Source organism: Ursus arctos, unplaced genomic scaffold (genome assembly GCF_023065955.2).
Source record: "Ursus arctos isolate Adak ecotype North America unplaced genomic scaffold, UrsArc2.0 scaffold_32, whole genome shotgun sequence".
In the NCBI taxonomy this organism is placed as follows: Eukaryota; Metazoa; Chordata; class Mammalia; order Carnivora; family Ursidae; genus Ursus; species Ursus arctos.
Genome location: NW_026623008.1, coordinates 19,559,559 through 19,585,108, shown reverse-complemented (window position 1 = coordinate 19,585,108; position 25,550 = coordinate 19,559,559). Strand labels below are relative to the sequence as shown.

Genomic DNA, 25,550 nt, shown 5'->3' with positions numbered 1-25,550 from the left:
TCCTTATCCTCAGTTTCCGCATCTGTAAAATGGGAATAATACCTGACCCACCTCACAGACTAGTGGGAGGATTAAATAATTCTATGCAAGCACGAGTCCTGGAGATGCTCCTTGAAAGTCACTTGTTTAAAAAAAAGAAAGTCACTTATTTAATGGTGCTATTGTTATTATTAAGTTGTTATTAAGGAAACGGGAACCCAAGGTAGTCGGAGCCCTGACTTCCTGCCACCCAGTGATGTTGCCTCTTGCGGAGACTCCATGGGATGTGGTAGTCATGGCCCATTTTTGTCACCTCTGCTGCTCTGTAATGTGTCTTTCAGGTCTGCACAGCCCAGCCCCCTCCTTCACCCTGCTTCCAGGCCTCAGAATAGAGGTAGTTATCTCCACTGCAGACTTCCTCAGAGTTGAACTGACCAGCGAGCAGAGGACACACACCCCCTTTTCTATGTCAGGGCAAAGGAAGAAATCGGGGAGCCCAGCGGTTCATTCAATCAAGTCTATCTGCTGAGCACCTAGTATGTGCCCGTCCTGCGCTGGGCACCAGGAGCATTGGGAACAAGACCAGACCCTGTCCTCAAGTCAGAAAAGGAGGAGTCCAAAGACAAGAAAATTGTGTGCTGAGTATTATGATAACGAAGTACAGAGAGCTGTTCCATATAACAGGAAACCAGACAGGCCTAGGGGCTAGAGAAGTCGTCCCGGGAGATAAATGCCCTTGGAGCTGCGCCTTTAAGAACTGGCTAGCGCTCCCCAGGTGCACAGAGACCGCTGGGACTACCTGCCCATTGAGCAGAAGAGGAGACTGAACCACCAGCGTCGGTCTACCCTGCCCGCCTCACTTAGCCAGACCAGACTGAGCGCGGTTCCGAGTCCGTAGGCCGAGCGCCCCAGCCGAGCCGCGGTGCCCACCCCCCTCCCTCCCGCGCCCGGGGCGGGGCCTCGGCCCAGGTGCGCGGCGGCCGCGGCGGAGCTTCGCGGAGGCAGGAAGTGTGTCCTCAGCGGCGGCCCGTGCAGCGCTCCCGCGAGACGCTCACCTGCGCTCCAGGTGAGCGGCGAGGGGGGGCGGGGGGAGGGGCCGAGCCGGAGGCGGCTCACCTGGCGGCACAGGTAAGCCCCGCGCGGGCCCATGGGGGCGCGAAGCACGGCGGCACTGGTGTGGAGAGACCCCCGAGGCTACGCCTGGGCGGGGGAGGGTCCCGGGGCCGGTTCCTCGGGCGCCACCCTCCCACTTCCGGGGTGCGCGGGCCGGGCCGGGGAGCGGCCAGAGCGGGCGCCCGGGCTGAGCGGGAGAGTGGGGGGCGGGGGACGCCGTCGCCCTCAGGGCTGCGCTGGCTGGGGGCGGGAGCCGTGCTGGCCCGGGGAGGCAGGGTCGGGAGAGGGCGGGGGGCCGTGCACACCCGGAGGAAAGGTGTCAGGGCGGGAGAGGGGCTGCGTCTGCCCTCGGGCGGGGGCCCCTGCAGCTGGAGAGGTTGGTGCTCGCCCCGAGGGCACTGCTGCGGTAGGAGCTGTGCTGATCCGAGGGGCAGTGCCGGGGTCTGGTTCTCCCTTGCCTCGGGAGTAGGTGCTCCCGGATGCCGGAGGCGCGAGCTGAGCCTTTGGGGCAGGAAATAGAGGGTGCGGGGATGCCGGGTGGGAGAGCAGAAGGCTGTTTCCCGAGCAGGGCTGGGGCGCCCCTCTCGGCTGGGTGTGCAAGACTAGGCTGGGTACGGGGGCGGGGCCTGTCCTGGGGACCTTGTGGGGAGGAGGATGGTACAGAGACGGACCCCTGGGTGTGTGTGTTCTCAGGGACTAGGGGAAGGGGAAGAGCATCAAGAGAAGTTTGGTGAGGGCGGGCTTAGGACCTTCTGACTCTGAGGAAGATCCCTGCAGTGACTTGGGGCGCCCAGTGTCCAAGCCCCTCCCACGAGCCAGGCACCACGCTAAGCAACCTGCACGGAATATCTCATTTAAACCTCACGGTGGCCCAGGAAGACACTGCTGTCTCCCCTTGTTAAAGAGGAGAAAACTGAGGCCCAAAGTCTTGCTCCAGGCCACAATAGGAGCCGGGCCGTCCCCTCACTCAACCAAGTGACAGGGTTCTTAGGTTTCAGGAGGTGGGGGCAGCAGCAGCTAGGGCAAGATAGAGCCTGGAAAAAAGGGGCTGAGTTTGACTTCAGGAGGGTTCTGGACCTAGAGGTGTGGGGGAAACTGAGACAAGCTATTGTCCTTCCTCTAGGTCTTGCTCCCCACGTCCCTCCATCTCACCCGCATTCCAGGTATGTGGCACAAAACAAAGTACGTGGGCTCCAGAGTCTGGTAGACCACAGTACAAACCCCGTTCCCTCCCGTTCCAGCTGGGTGTCTGGGCAAGTCACTTCTGAGCTCAAGCTTCCTGATCTGTAAAGCGGAGATACAATGCTTACAGAGCATTGTGACTGTTAGGTAAAGTGAAAGTCCTCTTGGGCTGGAGCCTGTTTCTGGACCATTCACTGCTGTTTCCCCAGCATTTAGCACGGTGCTGGGCACATAGTAGGTGCTCAGTAAATATTTGGTGGGTGAATTTAATGAATAGTAGCAAATCCTTAAGCCTTGGAGGTAGAGAAGGAGTGACCCAGACCATCATCAGTAACCCTTTGATGTTTTTACAAGCCCCGGGTACCCCAGAGCTCTGTGTGGTTCAAATAGTATAGAGGCACCCAACCTCCTCATCCAAGGCCTGAGCCTGGAAGACTCAGGGCTTCCTATGTGGTCCCTGCATGGGTACAGGCTTGTCCAGGGAGCTGGCAGCTGGCCACTTTGCCCCCTTCCTCCCAAGTAATAGATGGGATGAGGTAGTGGGTAAGAATCTGGGCCAGGCTGCTTGGGTACAAATAGATGTGTGGCTTGAACAACTTATTTAACCTATCTGGGCCTCTTCGTGTATAGTAATAATAATAACAACAACAACAACAATACCTACAAATAAGGTTGTGAGAATCGGTTTAATACAGTCACAGCACATAGAACAATGTAAGCCATCAATAACTCATTCACAAGAATGCAGACTCCTGAGATTAGGGAATTTTGTCTGTCTTATCACTGTAGCCACCACATTTAGAACAGTGTCTGGCATTCAGTATGCCCTCGCTAAATATTTGTTAATTGAGTAAATGAATGAGTCCATACTCAACCCCACATTCCTCAAACCAAGGCAACATTTTTTTGTTTTTGTTTGTTTGTTTTTTAGATTTATTTATTTGACACACAGAGAGAGATCACAAGCAGGGGGAATGGCAGAGGGAGGAGAAGACCAAGGGACCAAGAGCAGGGACCAAGGCAAAGGTTTTTAACCACTTGCCTGTCTGGATCATGAGGGACTTCCAAGTCACCTGTTACAATCTCCGCGTACACACCTTTGAGGAGGGGATTTCATCCTCTTTCCCTGAGCCTGCTGCTGTCCCCACTCTGGTCAGCCCAGAGCCTAAGTCCTTCTTCTTCCTACCCAGTGGTTCTGATTCTACTCTGAGGTCACACAGAATGTGTCAGCCCCCTGCAGCACTTACTGTACCCAACCCTGTTCCGACACTGAGGCAGAAAGGAGTCAGACGCAGTCACTGCCCCTTGAGGTCATGTAGACTTCTCTTCAAACAGTGGGTTCAAGGCCGTCCCAGCTGACAGAGCCCAGCAGAAAGCTGTGGGGAGAGGGGCTCCCATCTGACTTGGGGAGCTGGAGGGGCCTTGGAGAAGGAGCGCTGAATGGGGCTGAGGGGGTGGATTCAGTAATTGCAGGAATAAAGAACTCCTGTATCTTACCAGCAGCAGTGGCTAACATTCCTTCCCTCCCTCCCCTTCTCTCTCGAGACACATGCACCTTCTGATTTTCTTGGGAAACTTGAGATGAGCTTGCTGACATCATGCCCCAGTGTATATATACTTCCTGAGAATAAGAACATAGTCTTATGTAACCATGGTAATCAAATTCAGGAAATTTAACATTGGCATATTACTATTAGATAATACACAGTCTACTTTTAAATTTCACCACTTATCCACATTATCCAGTTTCCCATTTTTCCTCTTGATCCAGGATCCAATCCAGGATCACACATTGCCTTTAGTTGTCATTCCCTTAAGTTGGACTTGTCTGGTGTCTCCTCATGATTACATGCAGGTTCTGCAGTTGGGGCAGAAATACTTCTTACTGATGTAGTGTCCTTCTTAGTGCAGAGTGTCAGGAAGCACATGACGCAGTTCATCCCGTTGTTGATGATGTTAACTTCGATCATTGATGACAGTGGAGTCTGCCAGGTTTCTCGGATTTTTTAAGTTCTCCCTGGCTGCAGCAAGTAGAAGGGAATGGAGGTGGCCAGAATGGGAGCCTTGACAGTACCTGGGTGAGAGATGATCATGGCCCTGTTTAAAGAGGTGGCATTTATTTGTCCAAAGCACATTGTCTGTTAGAGCCAGAACCGGGACTAGGACACGGATACCCTAATCCCCACTCCCAGGGTCCTCACACATCACCAGTTCTAGGACCTCCAGTGCCATTAAATCGGGGATAAAAGGGTAAGGGATCAGTGTTGCAGAAAATCCAGGTTATTGCCTAGCAAACCCCCACATGGGATCGAGGACCTTCCACATATCACTGCATAATGTTCCCTGACTCCGTCAGGCATAGTCGTTCACTCCCATAATGCCTCACATATCCTACATGCTCCATCTTAGGAGCTTTTAAGCATCTGCTTTTCCTACAAAACCATGAGTGAATCACAAGAACAAGGTCTGTAGTTTATTCATCTTTGGTTTTACAGCACCTAACATGGGGCCGGGCTCAGTGATTATGGAATGAATGAAGTCTTCGCTCTGAGCTTGCTAGCCACCAAGTCAAGAAGGGAAAGAAGGTGTATTTTGTGGCTTGGCTTTCTTGTCTAATCAAAGGAAGCAGAAGAGTGCTTGGTGTTAAGTATTGGTAGGACAGCAAATCTGAGCCGGACTGAAACACTGATAGGGAGCTGTCACATTCCCATGACTGATTTGAAGGAAGAGGGGAAGGGAAGGTCGTAATGGTCAGACTCTGTAGCAAGTCACATGGAAAGGCATTTGTTGAGGGCCTCAGAGATTCTGTTGGGTAGGCTTACCAACAGAGGGAATAAACTGGGGGAGACCATTCCCCAGAAAGTGAGATCTCAGGAGACTTTTCTTTTCATGTGGTAAAATATACACTTCATAAAATTTACCATTTTAGTTTTTTATTACCATTTTAACCATACAGTTCGGTGGCATTAAACACATTCACATTGTTGCGTGTTGGGTAACCATCACCACCACCCATCTCCAGAACCTTTTCATCTTCCCAAAGTGGAACTGTACCCATTAAACACTAACTTCCCGTTTCCCCACTGCTCCCAGCCCCTGGTGACCACCATTTTACTTTCTGTCCTAAGAATTGGACTAGTCTAGATATTTCGTATAAGTGGGACCATACAATATGTGTCCTTTGTGTCAGGTTTATTTCACTTAGCGTAATGTCTCAAAGCTCATGTGCTGCGGCACGCATCAGAATCTCATTCCTTCTTAGGGATGAAAAATCCATTGTATGTATACATCATGTCTTTCCACCTTTTGCCTATTGCAAATAATGCTGCTGTGTGGACACTGGTATACAAATGTCTATTTCAGTCCCTGCTTTCCGTCCTTTTGGGGGTATTTACCCAGAATTGGGATTGCGGGGTCACATGGCAGTCCTGTGTAATTTTTGGAGGTGCTGCCGTGCCGTCACAGCGTCCACACCATTCTCCGGGGGCTCCTCCGTCTCCATATCTCCATGCCTGTCATTTTCTGCTTTTTCAATAGTAGCCATCCCACCACATCCCTGGGTGTGAAGTCCCAGGACATTTTTTTCATTTTTTAAAATATTTATTTAAATTCAATTAATTAACATATAATGTATTATTAGTTTCAGAGGTAGAGGTCAGTGATTCATCAGTCTTATATAATACCCAGGACTTTTTTTTTTTTTTAAGATTTATTTATTTATTTATTTATTTATTTATTTGAGAGGGAGAGAGGGGCAGACAGAGGGAGAGAGAGAATCCCAAGCCGACTCTGCACTGGGCATGGAGACCAACGCAGGAATTACTCCCAGGACCCTGAGATCATGACCTGAGCCAAAACCAAGAGTCAGACACTTAACCTACTGAGCCGCCCAGGCACCCTCTCCCGGGAAATTTTGACATGTAGGTTAGACCAGAGAGAGAATTTCTTCTTCGGGGAGGGAGGGACCCTAGGTGAGGGTTCATGGGTATAACTGCACCCTTGAACATGACTCCTTCCTGGCCTCTCCTCTACAGGTGCCTGGCTGCAAGAAACCATGCAATGAGCCATGCCCCGCCCTGGACACCCCCGCCCATCATCTGGGCCCCCACGCTTGGGACCCTGGGAGCGGCCAACAGAACTATGCCTGGAGACTTTTGATGAGCCGCCCCAACCCCCACCAAGCCGCCGCACCCGCAGGCCAGACCCCAAGGACCCTGGCCACCATGGGCCCGAGAGCCTTACCTTCATCTCCGGCTCTGCTGAGTCTGCTGCTGAGCCCCCGGCCTGTTGCCCGCTCTGGCGACCCTGGGTGTGGGACTGGTGCCGGGCCGCCTTCTGCTTCCGCCGCTGCCGGAGTTGCCTCCAGCGTTGCGGGGCCTGCATGCGGGGCTGCAGCCCCTGCTTGTCTGCTGGGGACTCCCCTGAGGGGGCTGCCGAAGCCAGCTGGGCCAAAGAACACAATGGAGTGCCCCCCAGCCCCGACCGAGCACCTCCCAGCCGGCGGGATGGCCAACGGCTCAAGTCAACCATGGGCAGCAGTTTCAGCTACCCTGACGTCAAGCTCAAAGGCATCCCTGTATATCCCTACCGCAGCGCCACCTCCCCAGCCCCTGATGCGGACTCCTGCTGCAAGGAGCCCCTGGCCGAACCCCCGCCTATGCGGCACAGCCTGCCCAGCACCCTTGCCAGCAGCCCCCGTGGCTCCGAAGAGTACTACTCCTTCCACGAGTCGGACCTGGACCTGCCCGAGATAGGAAGCGGCTCCATGTCCAGCCGAGAGATTGATGTGCTCATCTTCAAGAAGCTGACAGAGCTGTTCAGCGTACACCAGATTGACGAGCTGGCCAAGTGCACATCAGACACCGTGTTCCTGGAGAAGACCAGTAAGATCTCGGACCTCATCAGCAGCATCACCCAGGACTACCACCTGGACGAGCAGGACGCCGAGGGCCGCCTGGTTCGCGGCATCATCCGCATCAGTACCCGCAAGAGCCGAGCCCGCCCGCAGACCACGGAGGGGCGCTCCACGCGGGGAGCGGCCCCTGCTGCTGCCCCTGACAGTGGCCACGAGACCATGGTGGGCTCAGGGCTCAGCCAGGATGGTAGGTGGGGCTCCACGTGGCTGAGGGGCAGCGTGGTGGCGGCTCTGGCCAAGGGAGGGCTGCACTGGGTCTGTGGCCACTGGGGGTCCGCCCCTCAGCCAGTCCCTGCTCTCCTTTGTCCTTTTCCTCCCTTTTCTCAATCCTGTGTCCCCCAAAAGGCCCCTCTGTCCCCCGCTACCACCTGCCAGAGCTTGCCTAGCCTGGTTAACAGGACCCAGGAACCTGTATGAATTTGGACCTCGGCCCTGGCCTCATCGAAGCCCCCACCCACCCACCACTGCACAGACACAGACACACACACACACGCACGCGCACATGCACACGCAAGTTATCTTTGTTTTAAGCATTGCTTCTCAAGCCCAGCCCAGGGGTAGGAGCTGGGAGCTGAAGTGGGGGGTAGGGTTAAAAGGATGTGATAATGACCACTGACCCCTCCTGTTCCCTCCCTAGAACTCACAGTGCAGATCTCCCAGGAGACCACTGCAGATGCCATCGCCAGGAAGCTGAGGCCTTATGGAGCCCCAGGTTTGGTCCTGACCTGACGAGTAGAGAGGGGACTGCCCTCAGGCCCCCCTCCCCCCTGCCATGCCCCTCTCCCAGCTTCCTCCGGGGTGGGTGAGGATGGTTTCAGAAGGGGACCAGAAGCCTGAGCAGCCACAGACCCCCACCCTAGTCCTGCAAGCAGGCTTAAAAGGTTCATTTGGGAGACATTCAGGGGACTGCCCCTGAACCAGCAGGGGGCAGGTACCCAGAAGTTACATTTAAGCCCCCCCAGTCACTGGGGAGGACAGTGAAGGGCGGAGGCCATCCACTGGTACTGAAAAGGCACCCTGCGTGCGTTCTTCTGCTGCCTTCTTGGTCTTCCTAAGCCCCCAGGAGTGGGGTCATTACCCTTTAACAGACAGCAAGGCTGGGGCTCAGAGAGGTCAAGCAGCTGAGTGGGTCACCCAGCTAGGATCAGACCAACCCAGGCTTGAGTCCCACTCGGCTCCTTCTCAGCAGGTTTCTCCCTGTCCATGGTACCTGGATGAGCTCCTTCCCCTCTCTGAGCCTCTGCTTCCCCCTCCCTTCCCCTCAGGATACCCAGCCAGCCACGACTCATCCTTCCAGGGCACAGACACAGACTCGTCGGGAGCGCCGCTGCTCCAGGTGTACTGCTAACCTCGACCTGGCCCAGTGGCTGCGACTCCTTCTGGGAGAAGTACACCCCACAACATGAAGAGGGGCAGCAGGACCCCCTTTGGAGGAGGCTGGGCCACCCTGGCTCCTCCCACCTCAGCTGACTGGTTCCTGGACCATGTGCATTTCACTGGGCCATGGTGCCCACATCACCCTGGATCCCTTGCTGGCCTGACCCCTGCCTGGGTCTGTTCCTTTCCACCTGCGGTCTTCACGCAGCCTGGATCAGAGAGAGCAGACTTAGGAGTTACCTTCTGGGATTGAATCCCGGCTCAACCCCTGTAACATACACCCCATAACCAGTCATGCAAACTCTCCCCTCCCCAGGATGAGGGTGGGGGGAGAGGGTGGCAGCTCAAAGCAGCTTATCTTAAATGGACTGGGTTGGGGGCAGGCAGGGCCTCTGTCTGGAATTCTGTGGGCAGTGCCCACGCTCCACATATTCTGTTGGTTCTTAGCCGATGTTGTATATGCTAACATGACCATAGTTTCAAGTACAAAGAGAGTAGATGACTGCCTGGTCATCTCGGCTGTGACACTGCCCTTTCTATCCCATCTGCTTGACTGATAAGCAGAGGAGACAGGATAGAGCACCCGGCTTGCCTTCGTGTTGTGGGGTCAAAGTCAGAAGGCTAAAATGAGAGCAAGAATGTCCACCTCTCAGGTTCACTGTGAGTTCCAGACAAAAAGCCAGTTTCTGTAGTTTCTGTACCTGAGAAAGGTCTGACAAGAGGTTTCTGTTGTGGAGAGGTGGTTCTAGGCAGGCCTACCCGGACTCCTGCTGCCTCGGTTCACCGCCTGCAGGCTGGCCTGCTTTTGGCCACCCCTGCAGTTTCCCCAAATCCTTGTGCACGGGTTAGCCCCCACCCAGCCTCAGACTTGAAGCTCCCTCCACCTCTCCCTGGTTTTGATAGAGCACTTGGTCTACTGGGACCTTCTTGACCTTCCCAACAACCCTGGAGTGGGATCATCCTTTCGTGGACAGGGAGGCTGGGGCTCAGAGGGGTCAAGGAACTTGTCATATAGCTAGTAACTGGCTCTGGACCTGGAAGCTGGCCTCTTGGCAGTTCTGCCCCAAAGCTGGCAAGCTGACCTTGGAGCAGAAGCAGGGTCCTCCTGTTTGGACACAAGCCCAACAAGGGTTCAGAAAGATCTCACTTAGCTACTCCTCATATACAGGAGTGTCTTGTTAGTGCTCTCAGCCGCGAGGACAGAGCAGGCCCACCAGCCTGTCCTTGACTGAACAAATTAGGTGTCCAGGATCCCCACCTCCTCACCTAGAGCCCCCGTCTCACCTTTTTATTGTCCCCACAGGCCCTTTTGGCAAGTGACTACTAGACAAACTGTACTTATCCAGCTCCCCATCAGACACACAGGACGGTCCCCTTGGGGGCTGTGCCCACAAGGCCCCAGTACCAGTGAGAAAACTGGCCCCTTTCCTTCAGCTCTGCTATCTCATTCAGGTCAAGGCCGCTCCAAGACTGAGAATATCCACAGTGAGAAACTGTCTTAAGAGATGAAAATGGAATCAAGTCTAGCTGGTCTTAAATTTTGCTGAGTCATGGGCCCCTTAATATATTCTGGTCCCTGTAACCAGAAAAATTCACCTTTGCTCAGTCACACACAGACTAAAAGCTTAGTTTAATTCTTCCTTTAGGTAATGAAAAACTGCCCCACAGAGCTGTAAGGACTTCCTCTGGATCACATGGTAGAATCTGGGCTAGAAGCCGAGCCCCCAGCAGCAGCAATAAGAGAGGCCTGTCCCCCAAGGAAAGGCCAGAGGGAAGAGAAGACACAGGTGGAGTAAGTAGGTTTAATGTGTAACAGCAGGCCAACTGGGGAAGATAAGACACCCCCCCCCCCCAAGGCCCCAGCCCTTCTCCCATGATGCCCTGGGACCAGTGTGCCTGAGCCAGTCCCACGCCTGCCCCAGCCCTGAGGCCCCCCAAGTCCCAGGGGAGGGTAGGAAAAGAAGGTGGATGGCTGGGGGCTCAGCCCCAAGAGTTCAGGGAAGCAAACACGGGGGCTAGTTGAATTTGGCCTTTGAAAAATCCATCTCTGGATGCTGATCCATGAACCTGGGGAGGGAAAGTAGGAAGGAGATAAAACAGGCTGTTCCCTCTCCCAGACCCCCGATGTCAGGTCTAGTTTCTTGAGAACCCTGAGCAACTTGGAGCCAGGTCAGGCAGCAGTAGGGCCTCAGGGTCTTCCTGTAGGTGGCAATGACTGCTTGTGTTAACCCCTTTCTACCCTGAGGTGCCTTTGCCCTCAAGATGACCTCAGAAAGTGATGAGGGTAGGCAAGCTGAGGCCATAAATCCATAAACTTGGCTGGCTCATCCTGGAAGGGGCAGGGCGACTCCTGTGTCCTGCTCAGTGACCCACTGACCCACTCACTGCTATCACCCAGGTCCAGGCCCAACACCCACCTCCCCCACACCCCCATCTCCGCATTGCTCACTTCTTCAGAATCTCCTGCTTTTTCTGCTCATCCGAGGTGGGCAGCCCCATGGACTTCTGCCTCTGGTCGTACATCATCTTTTCCACCATGCTGCGGGTCTCACTGTCCAGGTCTGACAGCTGAGGGCAGGCGGTTAACAGGGACGGGTAAGGCTCTGGGGCCACAGACACCCTCACCTCCCAGCTGAAGCCCCCCACAACCAGCCAGGGCTCACCTTGGAGTTCTCAGGGTTGATCTTCTTGGTATTGATCTCAGGGTCACTGGACACCAAGCGGCTCCACCACTCCATCTTGTTGATCTGTGAGGAGGGGAAACGCGGGGGATGGGAGGTAGCTCCCTCAGTGCCCCAGGATCCCCCCCCAACCTTTCCAGAACGCAACTCACTCCCACCCACATCCTGCACCGGGTACCCACAAAGACCCGTGCAGGGACCTAGGGTGCACATGGCCAAGGCCTCTGCCCTCCCCAGGAGCTGGGGGAAACGGAGGTGGACAGTTACAAATCAGTGTCATCGGGGCAAAAATAAAGTACAGAGGGAGCTATTCATCCAGGGTGGAGAGCGAGAAGTCAGAGCGGCACCGGGGCTGGCCCTGAGCGACACACAGTCCGCCTGATGAAAAAGCACGGCAGGGATCCCGGCTGGGAGGGAGAGCAAGTACAAGGGCACAGAGAGGTGAGGGGGAGGCAGGTAGGCGAGGACGGGCATGGGTTGCAGGGGAAGCCTTCCCTGGACCCAGGGCACCTTACAGAGCCATTTATTTACATTACATGTGTTGCTCCATCTCTCTGAGGGAGTGAGCGGAGACTTTCTGAGGGCAACTCTACATTTTGTCCACTGCTCTCTCACCAGCACTTAGAAAAATCTCTGGCACGAAGCAGGTATGTACATGTTTGCTGAACTGAATGCATGTACAAACCAAAGGAAGATGCGTTGGTACCAAAGACTTTCGATCTTGATTCCATCCCTACCTAGAGGGAGGAGCCCGGCAAATCCCTGAGTTGCCATTTTCCTGACTCTAAAATGGGACAGACCTACAGTAAAAATCTTGCGCAGATTAAACACGTCTGCTAGACCCCCAGCGATGGTCCCCGAGTGAATGAGCAGACACCCTCCCTCCTTTCTCCATCAAGACGCAGGCCAGGAGGCCAGGCTTCTCGCACCTTCTCCAGATGCACCGTCACCACCTTGCCGTCCTCGATGAGCCACGAGCTCTCCTCCACCTTCACCTCGTTGTAGAGCTCCCCGTCAATGACTGCTGGCTGCCCCTTGAGCCCCACCCGGAGGTGCCGCCGATGGATGTCCACCACCACATCCTTCCCCTTCAGCCGGAAGTTCACGTGGAAAGGCAGTGCCAGCTGCATGGGGCAGGAGAAGTCAGAAGGAGCCCCAGGCTGGCTCCCTAACCTCCTAACGCCAGCCCTGGCCACTTACGTCCAGCTCTGACAAGGTCTGGGTCCAGCGGTAATTGGGCAAGTCGGCCCCATTGCCAAGGTTGGGCTTCAGTTTCCCTTTGTCTTTCTCGTCCTCCTCCTCCTCGTCCTCCTCAGCGTCCTGCTCACAGTTGGGGTGCTCAGCTACTTACCTGACAGGCACAGACTGCACCCCACTGAGCCAGGCCCGGGGCTGGCACTGGGCACACAGCCACGAGATGGAACAGACACGGTCCCTGCCCACTCCATAGCCCACTGGGAGCCAAAGGTTAAAAAATGGTCCTGATTGCTGCCTGAGAGGAGCAGCTTACCATGTGACAAAGGACACAGCTGGGGAACAGTGACAGTCAGAGATGGACCCATAGAACCTAGCTGGGGATCCAAGCCAAGGGACTTGGAAAGACAGTCCAGCACAGAACAGAAGGTCACAAGGTAGCCATGTGCAAGATTGTTCTAAGATAAAACCAGGCTGCCCCACAATCAAGTTTCTTCTGTGTCTGCAGGGCTGAGACCCTAGCGTCAGACCAGAAACTCTGGAAAGCCAAATGAGTGCCCCAAATGAGTGTTTGGAAAGCTGGACCTGAGTCAGAGGGAGGAGCCTGAGGGGCACATCCCCCAGATATACCAGAGTAGCCCACCACACAGGGCCAGGCTGGGCCCACAGACCCCAGCCCACCTGAACGATGCCTGTCCAGGCACTGCCCTCTTTGGCTCTTGGACTTTCCTACCAAGGCTTTAAGGCCAGTGGGTTGTTTTTTTTAAACCCGGTCCTGTGGTCCAATGTCTGTGAGTGGGATCCTGAAGTGTGGGGAGGACCCCCAAAGTTGAGGGAGAGGGCATGGGGGAGGCATTCCAGAGACAGAGAAAGGCTAGAAGGTCCCTGGAAGTTCCCAAGCCCTGACTAGTCTCAGGCACCCCCAGTCCATCTCACCTGCTTCCCCGGTGAGCCAAGGCTGCCATTCTTGAGCTGGGCCTCATGATTCTCTGCGTCCTTTTTCTGTGGTGAAGGGCACAGCAGTTGGCAAGTGCGTCCTCGCTGCCGGTACCAACCGGGATGGCGACAGGGGCGGGGGGGGGGGGGGTCCGCTCTCACCTGGTCAATCTCCAGCTGCAGCCTCTCTGCCTCCTCATCAGTCAGCTCCTTGATCTGGGGCCCAGAGGCCTCGGACTTGGCCTCCTTGGCCAGCCTGGCTGCCCGCTCCGCTTTCTCCCGCCGCTCCGTCTCCTGCCGAGCTCTCTTCTCCCGCCGGGCCTTCTGGGCCAGCTGGTTATGGTGGTTGAAGGTCTGTGTGATGAGCTGGGGAAGGGAGAGGCGGCCATGAGGCACTGGGCCGGTGGCCAGTGTCCCAAGGCCTGGAGTCCAGCCACCTCCACGCGCTGGGCGCCTGCGCGCGGCACTGTACTCAGACCCTCACCTCCTCATCTACGAAACGGGCATCACGCCGCACACACTGATCTCAGACCTATCGTGAGAACACCTGCAAAGTACCCGGCGGGACAAACGGTGGCTATTTAAAAAGCAGTCTAGTGCCTAAAAACACGGACAGCGAAGCCAGACAAGCTGAGCTCTCACCCAGGCTGCCACACACTAGCTACCGTATTTTTGGCAAAGGACCAGCCTGGAAGCGCTTCGGAGCCCTCATCTGTGAGGACGAGTCCCTACGGTGCACAGCGAGGCTGTGCTCGGAGCCCTCCCTACAGAGCAGAGCCAGTAGAAGCCCAACTCCAGCCTCCACGCAAGCGGCCTCTCCTGAGCTCGCAGGCCTGCACTGCCCTGCTCCCGACTCATCTCTTCCTGACACCCGCCTGCAGGACAGCAGAGCGGCCTCGCCGCACCGCACGCAGAACCGCCACATTAGCAGGGAGCCGGACAGAGCTTTCTTGAGGGAAGAGGCTAGACTCCTCTCCTCAGCCTGCAAGCTTTCACCGTCAAATCCCTCCTCTTCCACGGTGCCTCCCCAGGACGCTTCCAACCCACGTCCTGGCGCGGGCCTCCCTGCTGCCCCGGAGCCACCACAATACTGCTGTCCCTGTCACTACCCGGCCGTGTGGCCTTGGACAAGTGAACGACTCTGACACCTTTTAAGCCCTGTTTTCTCACCTGTCATGAGGATCAAACACAACAGACACTTACAGAGGCTGGCACAGTCCTCGCCACATCACAGCTGCATACGAAGTGTTAGCTTCCCAACACCCCTTGCCTGGCTGAGGCTAACCCAGTGGCAGCTGGTGAGGGGTGGGGACAAGTACATTCTCTGCTATAAAAATACAATGGGAGAGATGGCTCACCTGTTTAACCAAAAGGACTCCGAGTGTGGTTCTCCAAGCTCCCCAAGGAGCTACAGCACCAGCATCACCCAGAATTTGCGAGAAATGCTAAACTTCAGCCCCACTCCAGACCTACTGAATCAGACATTCTGGGGTGGGGCTTAGCATCCTGTATTTTTTTTTTTTTAGGATTTATTTATTAATTTGAGAGAGAGAGAGAGAGAGAGAGAGAACATGCATGTGAGCAGGGGGAGAGGTGGCAGAGAGAGAGAATCCGGAAGCAGACTCCCCGCTGAGCACGGAACCCAATGCAGGGCTCCATCCCAGGACCCTGAGATCCTGACCTGAGCCGGAATCAAGAGTCGGCCAGGCCGCTTCACTGCCTAACTGAGCCACCCAGGCACCCCGGCAGTCTGTATTTTTAACAAGCCCTCCTGCCCAATTCTCAAGCAGACTGGAGAGTCACACCTAGATTAGAGTTCCCAGACTACTCTGTCTACCTGTGTGATCCTGAGGTCATCAGTCTGTGCTTCTATTTCATTATTTTCAAAAACAATCTTGCATAAGCTGTTCTTTGCCTAGAACGTCCTTGTCCCTACCCCAGGTCACCTGGCAATCTCCTGCTTATCCTCCAGGACCAGCTCCAGTGTCTCTGGAGCTTCACCTCTTTACCTTCAGCAGGCCCCGAAACACACCCAACTCAGGAAACCCAACCGTGTCCGCCCACACACCTGAAAGAGGCCTTGCGGGGCACTCACCACATGAGCAGTGGTCAATTTACCATCTTCCAAACATCTCTGAGCCAGAGCTGGAGGGACGGAAGGGTCTGCAAGAACTGAGAGGTCTACATGGGGCTCAGGGTCACCAAAGTCACCCATGGGCTCCTAGACCTAGGTTCTGGCAAATGTCCCATGGCTGCTCATTCATTTGATGCCAATTCCTCCTGCTAGCTCGGAAATCCCAACCTCACGACACAGCGCAGCAGTTCCATACTCTACAGGGCTGAAGGGCACCAAAAGCATCCCCTAAACTAAATGGGTTAACAAAATGGGTTGTATGTGAAAGGGAAGTGAGTCACCCGAAGGCCATTCTGCTGTCAATAGAATCAGTCATGAGACAATTACGCCAGCAGAGGCTGTTCCACCATCAGGCCTTGGTCCCAAATCCCTAATCGGGAAGACCTTGAACTCAAGTCATTTGCCAACCAGTGGCCAGGGGGAGGCGGGAGCAGGGCCCTCCTCCCTCCCAGCTCCAGTGAGTCATGTTACATCCCATTTGTCCTGTTCCTTCCTAGCTCCTGGAGGTTAGGTGAGGGCAGAGCTGAACCACCAGACACAGTCAAGGCCAATCACAGCAGCCTCTGACCCCTCCTCCCAATCTCCTCCTTCCAACTTTACCCAGCCCCAGGCAGAGACCCCTGGGAGTAGGGGGTAGCCTACTCTGTGGTGCCAACCAGCAGGCTGTCACAGACCCAAGCATCTGTCACTGGACACATCGTCGGGAACCACATCCCAGCAGAGTGGGAAAGGGATGAGAACAGTTGCTCTAGGTCTAGAAGACAGGTCCCAGACTCGTCAGTGGGCATACCCGAACACAGGCTTTCCCTGACCTAGGCTGGGTGACTGGGCAAAGAGTGGTTCCCACCAGCCTGGCCAGGAGAGACACTGAGAGATACTTAACCTGAACATGGCAGGGGCTGGGGGGGCGGGCAGAGGGGTATAGCCCAACCCATCTCAGAGAGACCACACACTCCTGTTCTAGAATTTCACGTAAGTGAAATCATTCAATAAATACTCTTATGTGTGCGTCTTCCTTTAAAAGGCTGACCAGTACTCCATTAGCTCCGTTATACGTATATATGACACTATTTCCCCCTCCATCAGTGGATGCTCGGACAGCTTCCAGCTTTTGGCTCTCGTGCACAGCGCTGCTGTGAACACGGTGTACGAATCTCTCAAGAACCTGCTTTCAATTCTTTTGCGTGTGTACCCAGAAGTGGGAATGCTGGACCATACAGTAGTTCTATTTTTAATTTTTGAGGAAGTGCCATGCTGTTTCCCACAGCAGCTGCACCATTTTATATTCCCATCAACAAGGCACAAATGTGCCGATTTCTCCGCACACTCGCCAACACTTGGGAGATTTCTGGTGTTTTATGGAAGCCGTCCTAATGGGTGTGAGGTGGGACTTCAACGCGGTTGGATTTGTATTTCTCTGATTAGTGACGTCGAACATCTTTTATAATAAAAAGTGTTTAAAGGGCCACAATCGGGGCGCCTGGGTGGCACAGCGGTTAAGCGCCTGCCTTCGGCTCAGGGCGTGATCCTGGCGTTATGGGATCGAGCCCCACATCAGGCTCCTCCGCTATGAGCCTGCTTCTTCCTCTCCCGCTCCCCCTGCTTGTGTTCCCTCTCTCACTGGCTGTCTCTATCTCTGTCAAATAAATAAATAAAATCTTTAAAAAAAAAAAAATAAATAAAGGGCCACAATCATTTACTTTTATCAGAAATAACTGAAGATTACCCTTTTTCCACATCCCTGTAAGCAATGGGATTTTTGTGGGTGTTTTCTTTTTACACTTTCATCAGTTTGTAGGAAAAAAAGGGCATCTCACTGTTTATTCTCCTGGATTTCCTAGATGACTGCTGAAGTTGGACATCTCTTAATATGCTCTTTGGATAGGCTCTTCTTGGAGCTGCCTGTTTTTCTGTTTATTCTTTTCTTGTCAATTTACAAGCTCCTGCATATTAAATTAGTCATTAAATTTTCTGTCCTCTGCAGCACTGAACATTTTTTTCTAAACCTACGGTCTTTCAGTTAACTTTGTATGTTTCTTTTGCCAGACACACACAGTTTTCAATGTTTGAAGAGGCAAAGAGCTACCTTTTCTTTTATAGCTTCCAGGTTTCTAATCTTGCAAGGCCTCTTCCACGCAAGATCATATGGTTTCCCAGCTTTCCTTACCACACTCGTCTTGGTCTGCAATTTATTTTTACATATGAGTAAAAGAGATGGTATACTTGTGGTTCTTTACAGATAACAGCCAGCTGTAGCAGCAACGAATTACTCAATCAACCATTGTCTACAGAACTGAATTACTACATCAGACACATACTGAATTCTCGTGTGCTAGACTTTGTCTGGGTTCTCTATTCTGCTTCACTGTTCCGTTCGTCTCTTCCTATGTCCATAACACACTGATTTGATCATTATGGCTTTCCTCAAATCCACAGTCCCTTATCCATAATGCCTAGCCCCCGAAGCTATAAAACTGTAAAAGCGTTTTTTGGACTTACAAGTTTGTGGCATGAAGGTATTTATAGTCTTCGTATCTCCCACTCGGTATGAATATTGATATACATTCTCTCCAGAAACACTAACGCTTCATTGCAGGACGCTGCCGACTCGCAGAGCATACATTACACGCATTACGGTGTGTACAGTACATACTTGTTACATACGCACACTGTAGCAAATTTATGTAGAGTACACGCACTGTATCATCTCCTGAAATCCAAAGAATCCAAATCTCAAAACACATCAGGCCCTAAGAAGTTCAAAAAAAGGACCATGGGGGCGCCTGGGTGGCTCAGTTGGTTAAGCACCTGTCTTCAGCTCAGGTCATGATCCCAGGATCCCAGGATCGAACCCCAAATCGGGCTCAGGGAGCCTGCTTCTCCCTCTCCCTGCCACTCCTGCTGCTTGTGCTCTCTCTCCCCTTCTCTGTCAAATAAATAAAATCTTTAAAAAAAAAAAAAAAAGGGCCATGAACTTCAGGCACTTGGGTGGCTTAGCTGGTTGGATGTAGACGCTTGATTACAGCTCAGGTCACGATCTTGGGGTCATGGGATCAAGCGCACTGCATCAGGTTCCCCACTCAGCAGGGAGTCTGCTTCTCTACCTCTTCCCCTCCCTCTGTCCCTCCCCTCGTGTGCTTTCTCTCAAATAAATAATCTTAAAAAACAAAACCAAAAAAATCACCACAAACTTGTATTCTCAAATGCCAGCCATTTCACCTACATGACCTCTTTTTATCCTACAACAGCCCTGTGAGATAACGGTTAAGACCACTTTACAGGTAAGATGAAATGAGGCTCAGAGAAAAAATGATTCACCCAATGCCGCACAGTTGCGGGGGGTGGGGGGGTGGGAAGGACCGGGGACTGGGATTCCAACTCACATAGGCCTGACTCCAGAGCCCACGCTCCTAACCAGTGCACTTGAAAATGACGTCTCTGGGGCCTGTGCACAGTAGGCACTCAATATAAAAGTTACTGTGGGGGCGCCTGGGTGGCTCAGTCGTTAAGCGTTTGCCTTCGACTCAGGGCGTGATCCCGGGGTCCTGGGATCGAGCCCTGTTTCGGGCTCCCCCCTCTCGCTGTCTCTCTGTCCAATAAATAAATAAAATCTTAAAAAAAAAAAAAAAAGTTACTGTGTTCAAATGGAGACCAGATGGGAAGGCTGGACAGGTTTCTGCCTGCCCATGGGTCTGACCAACCTCCTGGGGAAGAGCTTTGTTTCTAAGGAACAAAGAACCAAGGAACATGACAAGGTTTAAGAGGGGATCAGCAGACATCCAATATGTGGCAGCTACCATCACCCCCATACTTGTATGATACCTTTTTTTTAAAGATTTTATTTATTTATGGGGGGGGGGCAGAGGGATAGGGAGACAGAGTATGTCAAGCAGACTCCGAGCTGAGCACGGAGCCTGATATGGACTCAACCTCACAACCCTGAGAGCACGACCCAAGCCAAATGCAAGAGTTGGACACTTAACTGATTGAGCCACCCAGGCGCCCCAATACCACTTCTTTGTATCACTCACCTCCCTCCCTTCATCCAGCTATCTCTTACTCATCCTTCATACTTCCAGCACCACTGCCTCACGAAGTCTCCCTTGAGCCCCCAGCCTAGGTTAGTCCCCATTTAATGCTCCCAAAGCTTCTCCCTAACACCCATGACTTCATTTTTTAGGGGGCAGGGTCAGGGTGCTACACTGTGAGAACCATGAAAATGAAGACCACGTCTGTATTCACCTCTGTAATCCCAAAGGGTCTGGCATAATACCTACCACAAACAAAGCATTAAGTGTTCGCTCAACACTCACTGAACGAATGAATGACTATTACAAGGCAGTCTGGCCCACAGAAAAACAGGAGGTGCTGGTGCTAACGCAGAATATTCGAGCCAGAGGGTCAGTCAGTACATCCACCTTCTTCCATTTCGCAGACACGTAGATTGAAAGAACCAGAGAACTAGTGGGAAATCAACCAAGCCGCACAGCTGGGCCAAGATCCCGGGACGCTCCACTCAGAGGCCAGTGCGTCTATGACGGAGTAGCCTCAGGTCATGGTGGCATGCACGCATAGAGCATTCCAGCTTGGCAGAGCCCTGAAGCCACAGAAAGCAGTTTGCAAAATGTCTCCTTCTTGTTACTACGTCTCTTTAAGTGAAAACAAATATCAAGGTCCTAAAAATCACTGTTCAGTGAGGTAACGTTTTCATGACTTACCAATCTTCAAAAATATAATTACAACCTAAGGAATCAAAAGGAAGTTCAAGGTCTCAAAGCCTGTAACACAAAATCCAATTCCCAAACCAGTGAACTTTGGGTCACAGTGTCTGAGAAGGCTGGGACTGGCTGGCTTTAAGTTTTCCTGTATTTGTTTTCTAAGCTCAATTTCTAACATTTACCCACTCTCATCTCCAGCTAGGTAATTAGATAAAACCTCCTCGATGGAAAAGGAACCAAGACGCGTGGTGTCAGGGGCGGAACGCAGTTTTACAACGGACTCTGGTTCCAACCCTGGCTCTTCTACAACTTAGCTCAGGACTTCGGACAAAGTCCCACTGCCTGGGTGGCGTAGTCGGTTAGGCATCCACTCTTGGTTTCTACCTCAGGATTCTGAGATCGAGCCCAGCGTCAGGCTCCGAGCTCAGCTTGGAGTCTGCTTAAGACTCTCCCTTTCCCTCTGCCCCTCCTCCCTGGCACATGCGTGTGCATGTGTGCACGCTCTCTCTAATAAATCATCCATCTTAAAAAAAAAAAAAAAAAAAAGACTTTGGACAAAGTGCCAAACACTCCGAGCCAACTTCCTCATTTGCAAAATGGGAATAGTAACACCTGCCCTGCTCAAGCTGCTGAAGGATCACGGGAAACGGGCAGATAAAGCACCTGGCAAGGAGAGGGGCTTCAGTACATGAATGCTTGCTTCCTGTCCCCCAACTCTTCGCCCTTGGCATTTTACTTCTGCTGAAGGTTATTATTATGCCAAAGGAAGATCAGACGAACTTTTCTCCTGAAGAAACGCAGGTTCCAAAGGGACAGCAGGCTGCAACACTCACCTTCTCTGCCATCCCCTCTTCTCCTCCAACAAAAAAGTCTGTTTTGCGTCGAAGGAAGCTGAAGAAAGTATTCACAAGCTGAAAGACAGAACGAGACTGAAGCTGTGGAGATGTCGCACTGGGAGCCCCTCAACTGCACAGAAATCATTTTCTAGTCCAGGAGGGAGCTTGAGACGTGACGGTTTCACCCCGAGCCTCTCACCCGAGGAGACGCCTCCCCAACAGGCCCTACCTTAGTCACTCCCCCAGGAAGCCTAACCTAACCTCATTTAGATGCCTAAGAGGCAGATTTCTCATTTCTCCTGTGTATGTGTACATGTGTTTCACACTCCTTGTGGCTCTATAAACAGCCTACGGATATAGGAACACTCCTCTGCATCCAGGGCTTGAAATACCTAGGCCCAGCTTTCCTTCCAGATAGTAAAAAGTCCATCCAGACTGGCACTGGCTGAGTTACCAGGGCAGAGTCAAAAACAGGGGAGCAAATGAAGCCACTTCAAAGGTTAAAACCAACTAACTCTAGCTGGCATACCAAAGTCTCCAAGTGGTTAAGCACATGGGTTTGAGTTATCAGACTGATATATATTAGCTGTCATCCTGGGGAAGTTTCTTAACTCTAACACAGAAATAGCAGCAGGACCTATTTCTAGGGACCTAGTGAGGATCAAATGAGATAATGGAGGTGAGGGCCCTTAGCTGTGTCTGGCCCAGACCAAGAGACCTCCTGCCAGAGTTAACTCCTCACACGCAGGTACCATGAACTGTGGCTTATTCATGCCAATTCATGCTTGGCACGAGATCCAGCTCAGCGTACATCCTCAGTAAACGTCTGTGAATGAAAAGATCTAGTGCTGACCTAGAGTTAGCATATACAAGCCCTTTTATTTGCCCAAATGAGTGGTTCTAAGGCTGATGCTAGAACTTATCTTCATGGTTTTGAGTTTCTACTTCTAGATACTTTTTTGATTCACTCACTCACTCCCAAATACAATTTGGGGTCAACAATTTAGGAGGATGGGGAGGGAACCTTTACACACATGCAAATTAATAACTCTCTTCCCACCTCCAAGGGCCTAGGAGTCCACCGGCACCTGGGTAAAAGAATGGAAAGCTCAAAGAAAACTTGTTCCCAGTGAGACACAGAATCAGTAATGGACTGTGGAAAGCACACAGGCCTAAGGAATCTGGTCCTGTCTAAGCCAGGAACCTGCTGGGTGATTTGGGGCAAGTTCCTTTGGGTTTTTTTCAGAATCAGCGTTCTGGAACTGATCTTGATAGGCTTTCTACTTCTGACTTTCCACACTTTTGGTCCAAAAAACCAACTCCAGAATCTATACCAGTTGGTCTATGTGTTACTGTGTGGTCAGTATGCATGAATCATGCTTTTGAAAAGCTCTTTTTAAGCTCCATCAGGGCAAGGACAGACTTCTGCTCACATCTATATACTCAGGACCCAGTCCGGTGAGTGTCTGGCACACATCACTCAACAAATAGCTGTTGAAAGAACAAACCTGATTATTGAGAATTTCTTACTATCCTTCACTCAAGACACTACTCTCCTCACTGCTCAGAAAATAAGGGACTCGTAGCTCTGCCTCAAAGACAAAGGAACTGAGGCTTCCTGACGTGGAAATGTCCCTTGTTGGTAGGTGGTGGAAACAAATTGTAAACCCAGGCTTCCTAGTCCCCATTCAAGACCTGAAAGGACCACGTGCTAACATCACCCCGCTCCACCTCCACCCCTCCACACACATTCGTCAGCTGGGTCCAGGTCTTGGTAGATGCAAATCCCAAAGTCTGGGATGGTTCATTCAAAGAACTGCCCTTCGGGGGCGGCCATCACAGGGGAAACGAGGCCGGAAGCATGTGTGAGACTGGGGGACTCGCCACGGGCGGGGGCGGGGGGGCGCTGCGGGTTTTCCAGGGCCGCGTTCGGAGACGCACGAGTTGCTAAAAGAGAACTACTGAGCGGCGCCGGGGGCCCGGGACAGAAACGAACGGGCGGCCTGAAGTGCGGAGGGGAGGCCAGACCGGAAGCTGGGGCACGATGAGAATGGAGGGGCATCCCAAGAACCCGCGAGGCCCAGGGGTGGATCTCGGCCCCCGAAGCCAAGTAAGTGGAGTGAGCGTGGCTAGGGCCGCGCGGGTGGGCGAGCGCCGCAGAACCAGGCCAGGCCGACGCCTCGCGGGCCGTTACCTCCTGCACGCCGCCCTCGTGCTGCTGCGCCATGGCCAGCAGCATGCCGTCGAACCGCTCCTCCTCCTGCTCTCCGCCCATCGCGCCTGCCCCTAGCCACGCTCCGAGATCTCAGCTCCTCACTCCCGTCCCGCGCTCTCCCTGCTCCTTCGGGTCGCGCCCGGCCCAACGGCTCCAGTCGTCCGCCTTCCGCAGCGGAGCCGGAAACACGCACGCGCCGCACCGCCCAGGCCCGCCTTCTCGCGCTCTCTTCCCGCCTCCCTCCCGGTCCGCGACCATTGACCGCGCGACAAACAGCCCGCTTCACCGACCATTGGTCAACTCGCTGAGCCAATCGACGAGCGCGTCCAGGAGGCGGTGGGTGGAGCCGAGGGTCCCGGAGTTTGGCGTGAGTTGCTATGGTCACCAGATGCTTTGGAGCCTTCCAGAAAACGTTGAGCTACGGTCTGGCGGGGTTGGTAATTAAAAAGGGACAAACGGCGCCTCCGCCTCGAGAGTGACTTTCAGTTTGTAGAACGGTGGAGCTGAAGATGTCCTTAGTTATCTGCTCCAATGCGTCCATGAGGCAATGGAGGCCCAGAAAGAAGAAGGGGCTTGCCCAAAGGACAGCCTGCTTCCGTCATCATCACATACTCGCCAGGACCAGCTTCTTGGAATTACAAACTGCAGTCGCGCGGGCCTCGGTCTGGGAAGTGCACCGTGCTTAGTTTTAATGTTCTTTTGATGTAGTCCTGAAAATCTTAATTTTTGAACAAGAGACGACACGTTTTCCGCTGGGCTCTGCAAATTATGTAATGGTTGCTGTATTCGACCTTCACTCCTGTTAATGTGGGGAACATGTCCCAGCCATCTAAGGCCAGCCTCTCCACTTTTGCAGTGAATTTCATCATCTTAGTCTTTTTGGGGATTCTACCCTTGTTATTACACTTTTTTTTTTTTTTTTTTATCTCCTGCATCACAAATTTCTTCTGGATCATTCCCTTCAACTTACAAACATGCTCTAATGTCACTTATTTTTTACTATTCTGTGACCCCCTTTTCTCCTACCACCCTAATTTTCAGTTCTCATTTTCAACAAAAGTTGAAAAGATTGCTATACTTGTCTCTTCCCTTTGTTATCTTCCATCTTTCCTCAATTTATTCTAATTAGTCTTTTCTTAAAAGACTCTAGCCAAGGGTACAATGACCTTGTGTTGCCAAAGCCCATGGACCACTCTTATCTTCCTCAACTTCTCAACTGTATTTGACAGAGTTTGCCCCTTCTTCTAGAAACACTTTTATTGGGGCACCTGGGTGGCTCAGTTGGTTAAGCATCTTGGCTTGGGCTCAGGTCATGATCCCAGGGTCCTGGGATTGAGCCCTGTGTCAGGCTCTCTGCTCATCGGGAAGCTTGCTTCTTCCTCCCCCTCTGCCTGGTTCTCCCCCTCCCTCTCCCTCTGCCCACTGCTGCCCCTGCTTGTGAGCTCTCTCTCTCTCTCTCTCTAATAAACAAAATCTTGGAAAAAAAGAAATACTTTTTTTTTTCCTTTAGGCTTCTGATACGGATGGAATTGTGTTCCCAGAAATTCATATGTTGAAGCCCCCAGTGTGACTTTATGGAGAAAGGGCCATTTAAAGAGGTAATTGAAGTTGAATGAATTCATAAGGGTGAGGCCCTATTCCTATTTGAAAGAGTGTCCTTACAAGAAGAGGAAGAGATTCCCGGGAAATCATGGGTACACAGAGGAAAGGCCATGGGTGGCCCCCTTCTGCAAGCCAAAGAGAGGCAGCGGAACAAAGCAAACACCTTGATCTTGGACTTCCAGCCTCCTGAACGGAGAAAATAACGTTTCTGTTGTTTAAGTCACACGGTCTGTGGTATTTTGCGATGGCAGCCCTAGCAAACTAATGAAGCTTCTGTGTCACCACACTGACCTGGTTTTCTTCCCACTGCGCTTTCTCAGTGTCCTCTTCTGCCTAGACTACTAAATGTTTGTGGCCCTGTGCTTTGCTCTCCCCTCTTCCCTCTCTACACTTTCTCCTTAGGTGATCTCGTGATATCTCTGGCCCAGACCTCGCCTGAGCTCCTGGTTCTTCCATCTACCTGCTGGACAACTCCACTTGATGACTGATAGATATCTCAAAATCCACATGGCTTTGGGAAGATGAAAAAGTTCTGGAGATGGATGGGGGTGATGGTCGCACAACAACGTGAATGTATTCAATGCCACTGAACTGTATATTTAAACATAGTTAAAATGGTAAATTTAATGTCATGTATATTTTACTACAATAAAAAATGTATAATTTTA

At 52.6% G+C, this 25,550-nt stretch overlaps 2 protein-coding genes across 5 annotated transcripts; one reads left to right on the top strand and one right to left on the bottom strand.

Moving 5' to 3' along the window:
- Nucleotides 1–957: 957 nt before the first annotated feature.
- On the top strand, nucleotides 958–9,056 carry KDF1 (keratinocyte differentiation factor 1). Of its 3 annotated transcripts, XM_057305334.1 has the most exons (5): nucleotides 958–1,045; nucleotides 2,216–2,255; nucleotides 6,309–7,376; nucleotides 7,827–7,901; nucleotides 8,455–9,056. In XM_057305334.1, exons 3-5 carry the CDS (start codon nucleotides 6,341–6,343, stop codon nucleotides 8,535–8,537), a joined length of 1,194 nt encoding a protein of 397 aa, XP_057161317.1. In that variant the 5' UTR covers nucleotides 958–1,045; nucleotides 2,216–2,255; nucleotides 6,309–6,340; the 3' UTR covers nucleotides 8,538–9,056. The 3 variants fall into 3 exon arrangements, with proteins under 3 accessions (XP_057161317.1, XP_026372722.1, XP_057161316.1); XM_026516937.4 differs by lacking the exon at nucleotides 2,216–2,255; XM_057305333.1 differs by lacking the exons at nucleotides 958–1,045; nucleotides 2,216–2,255 and adding an exon at nucleotides 1,050–1,107.
- A 1,298-nt stretch (nucleotides 9,057–10,354) lies between these two features.
- Nucleotides 10,355–25,550, bottom strand: NUDC (nuclear distribution C, dynein complex regulator). Of its 2 annotated transcripts, none has more exons than XM_057305335.1 (9): nucleotides 23,571–25,550; nucleotides 21,063–21,140; nucleotides 13,540–13,743; nucleotides 13,378–13,443; nucleotides 12,448–12,567; nucleotides 12,177–12,371; nucleotides 11,230–11,313; nucleotides 11,016–11,134; nucleotides 10,355–10,633 (listed from the first exon to the last, which is right to left on the bottom strand). In XM_057305335.1, exons 1-9 carry the CDS (start codon nucleotides 23,571–23,573, stop codon nucleotides 10,582–10,584), a joined length of 921 nt encoding a protein of 306 aa, XP_057161318.1. In that variant the 5' UTR covers nucleotides 23,574–25,550; the 3' UTR covers nucleotides 10,355–10,581. The 2 variants fall into 2 exon arrangements, with proteins under 2 accessions (XP_057161318.1, XP_026372723.1); XM_026516938.4 differs by lacking the exon at nucleotides 23,571–25,550 and adding an exon at nucleotides 23,260–23,473.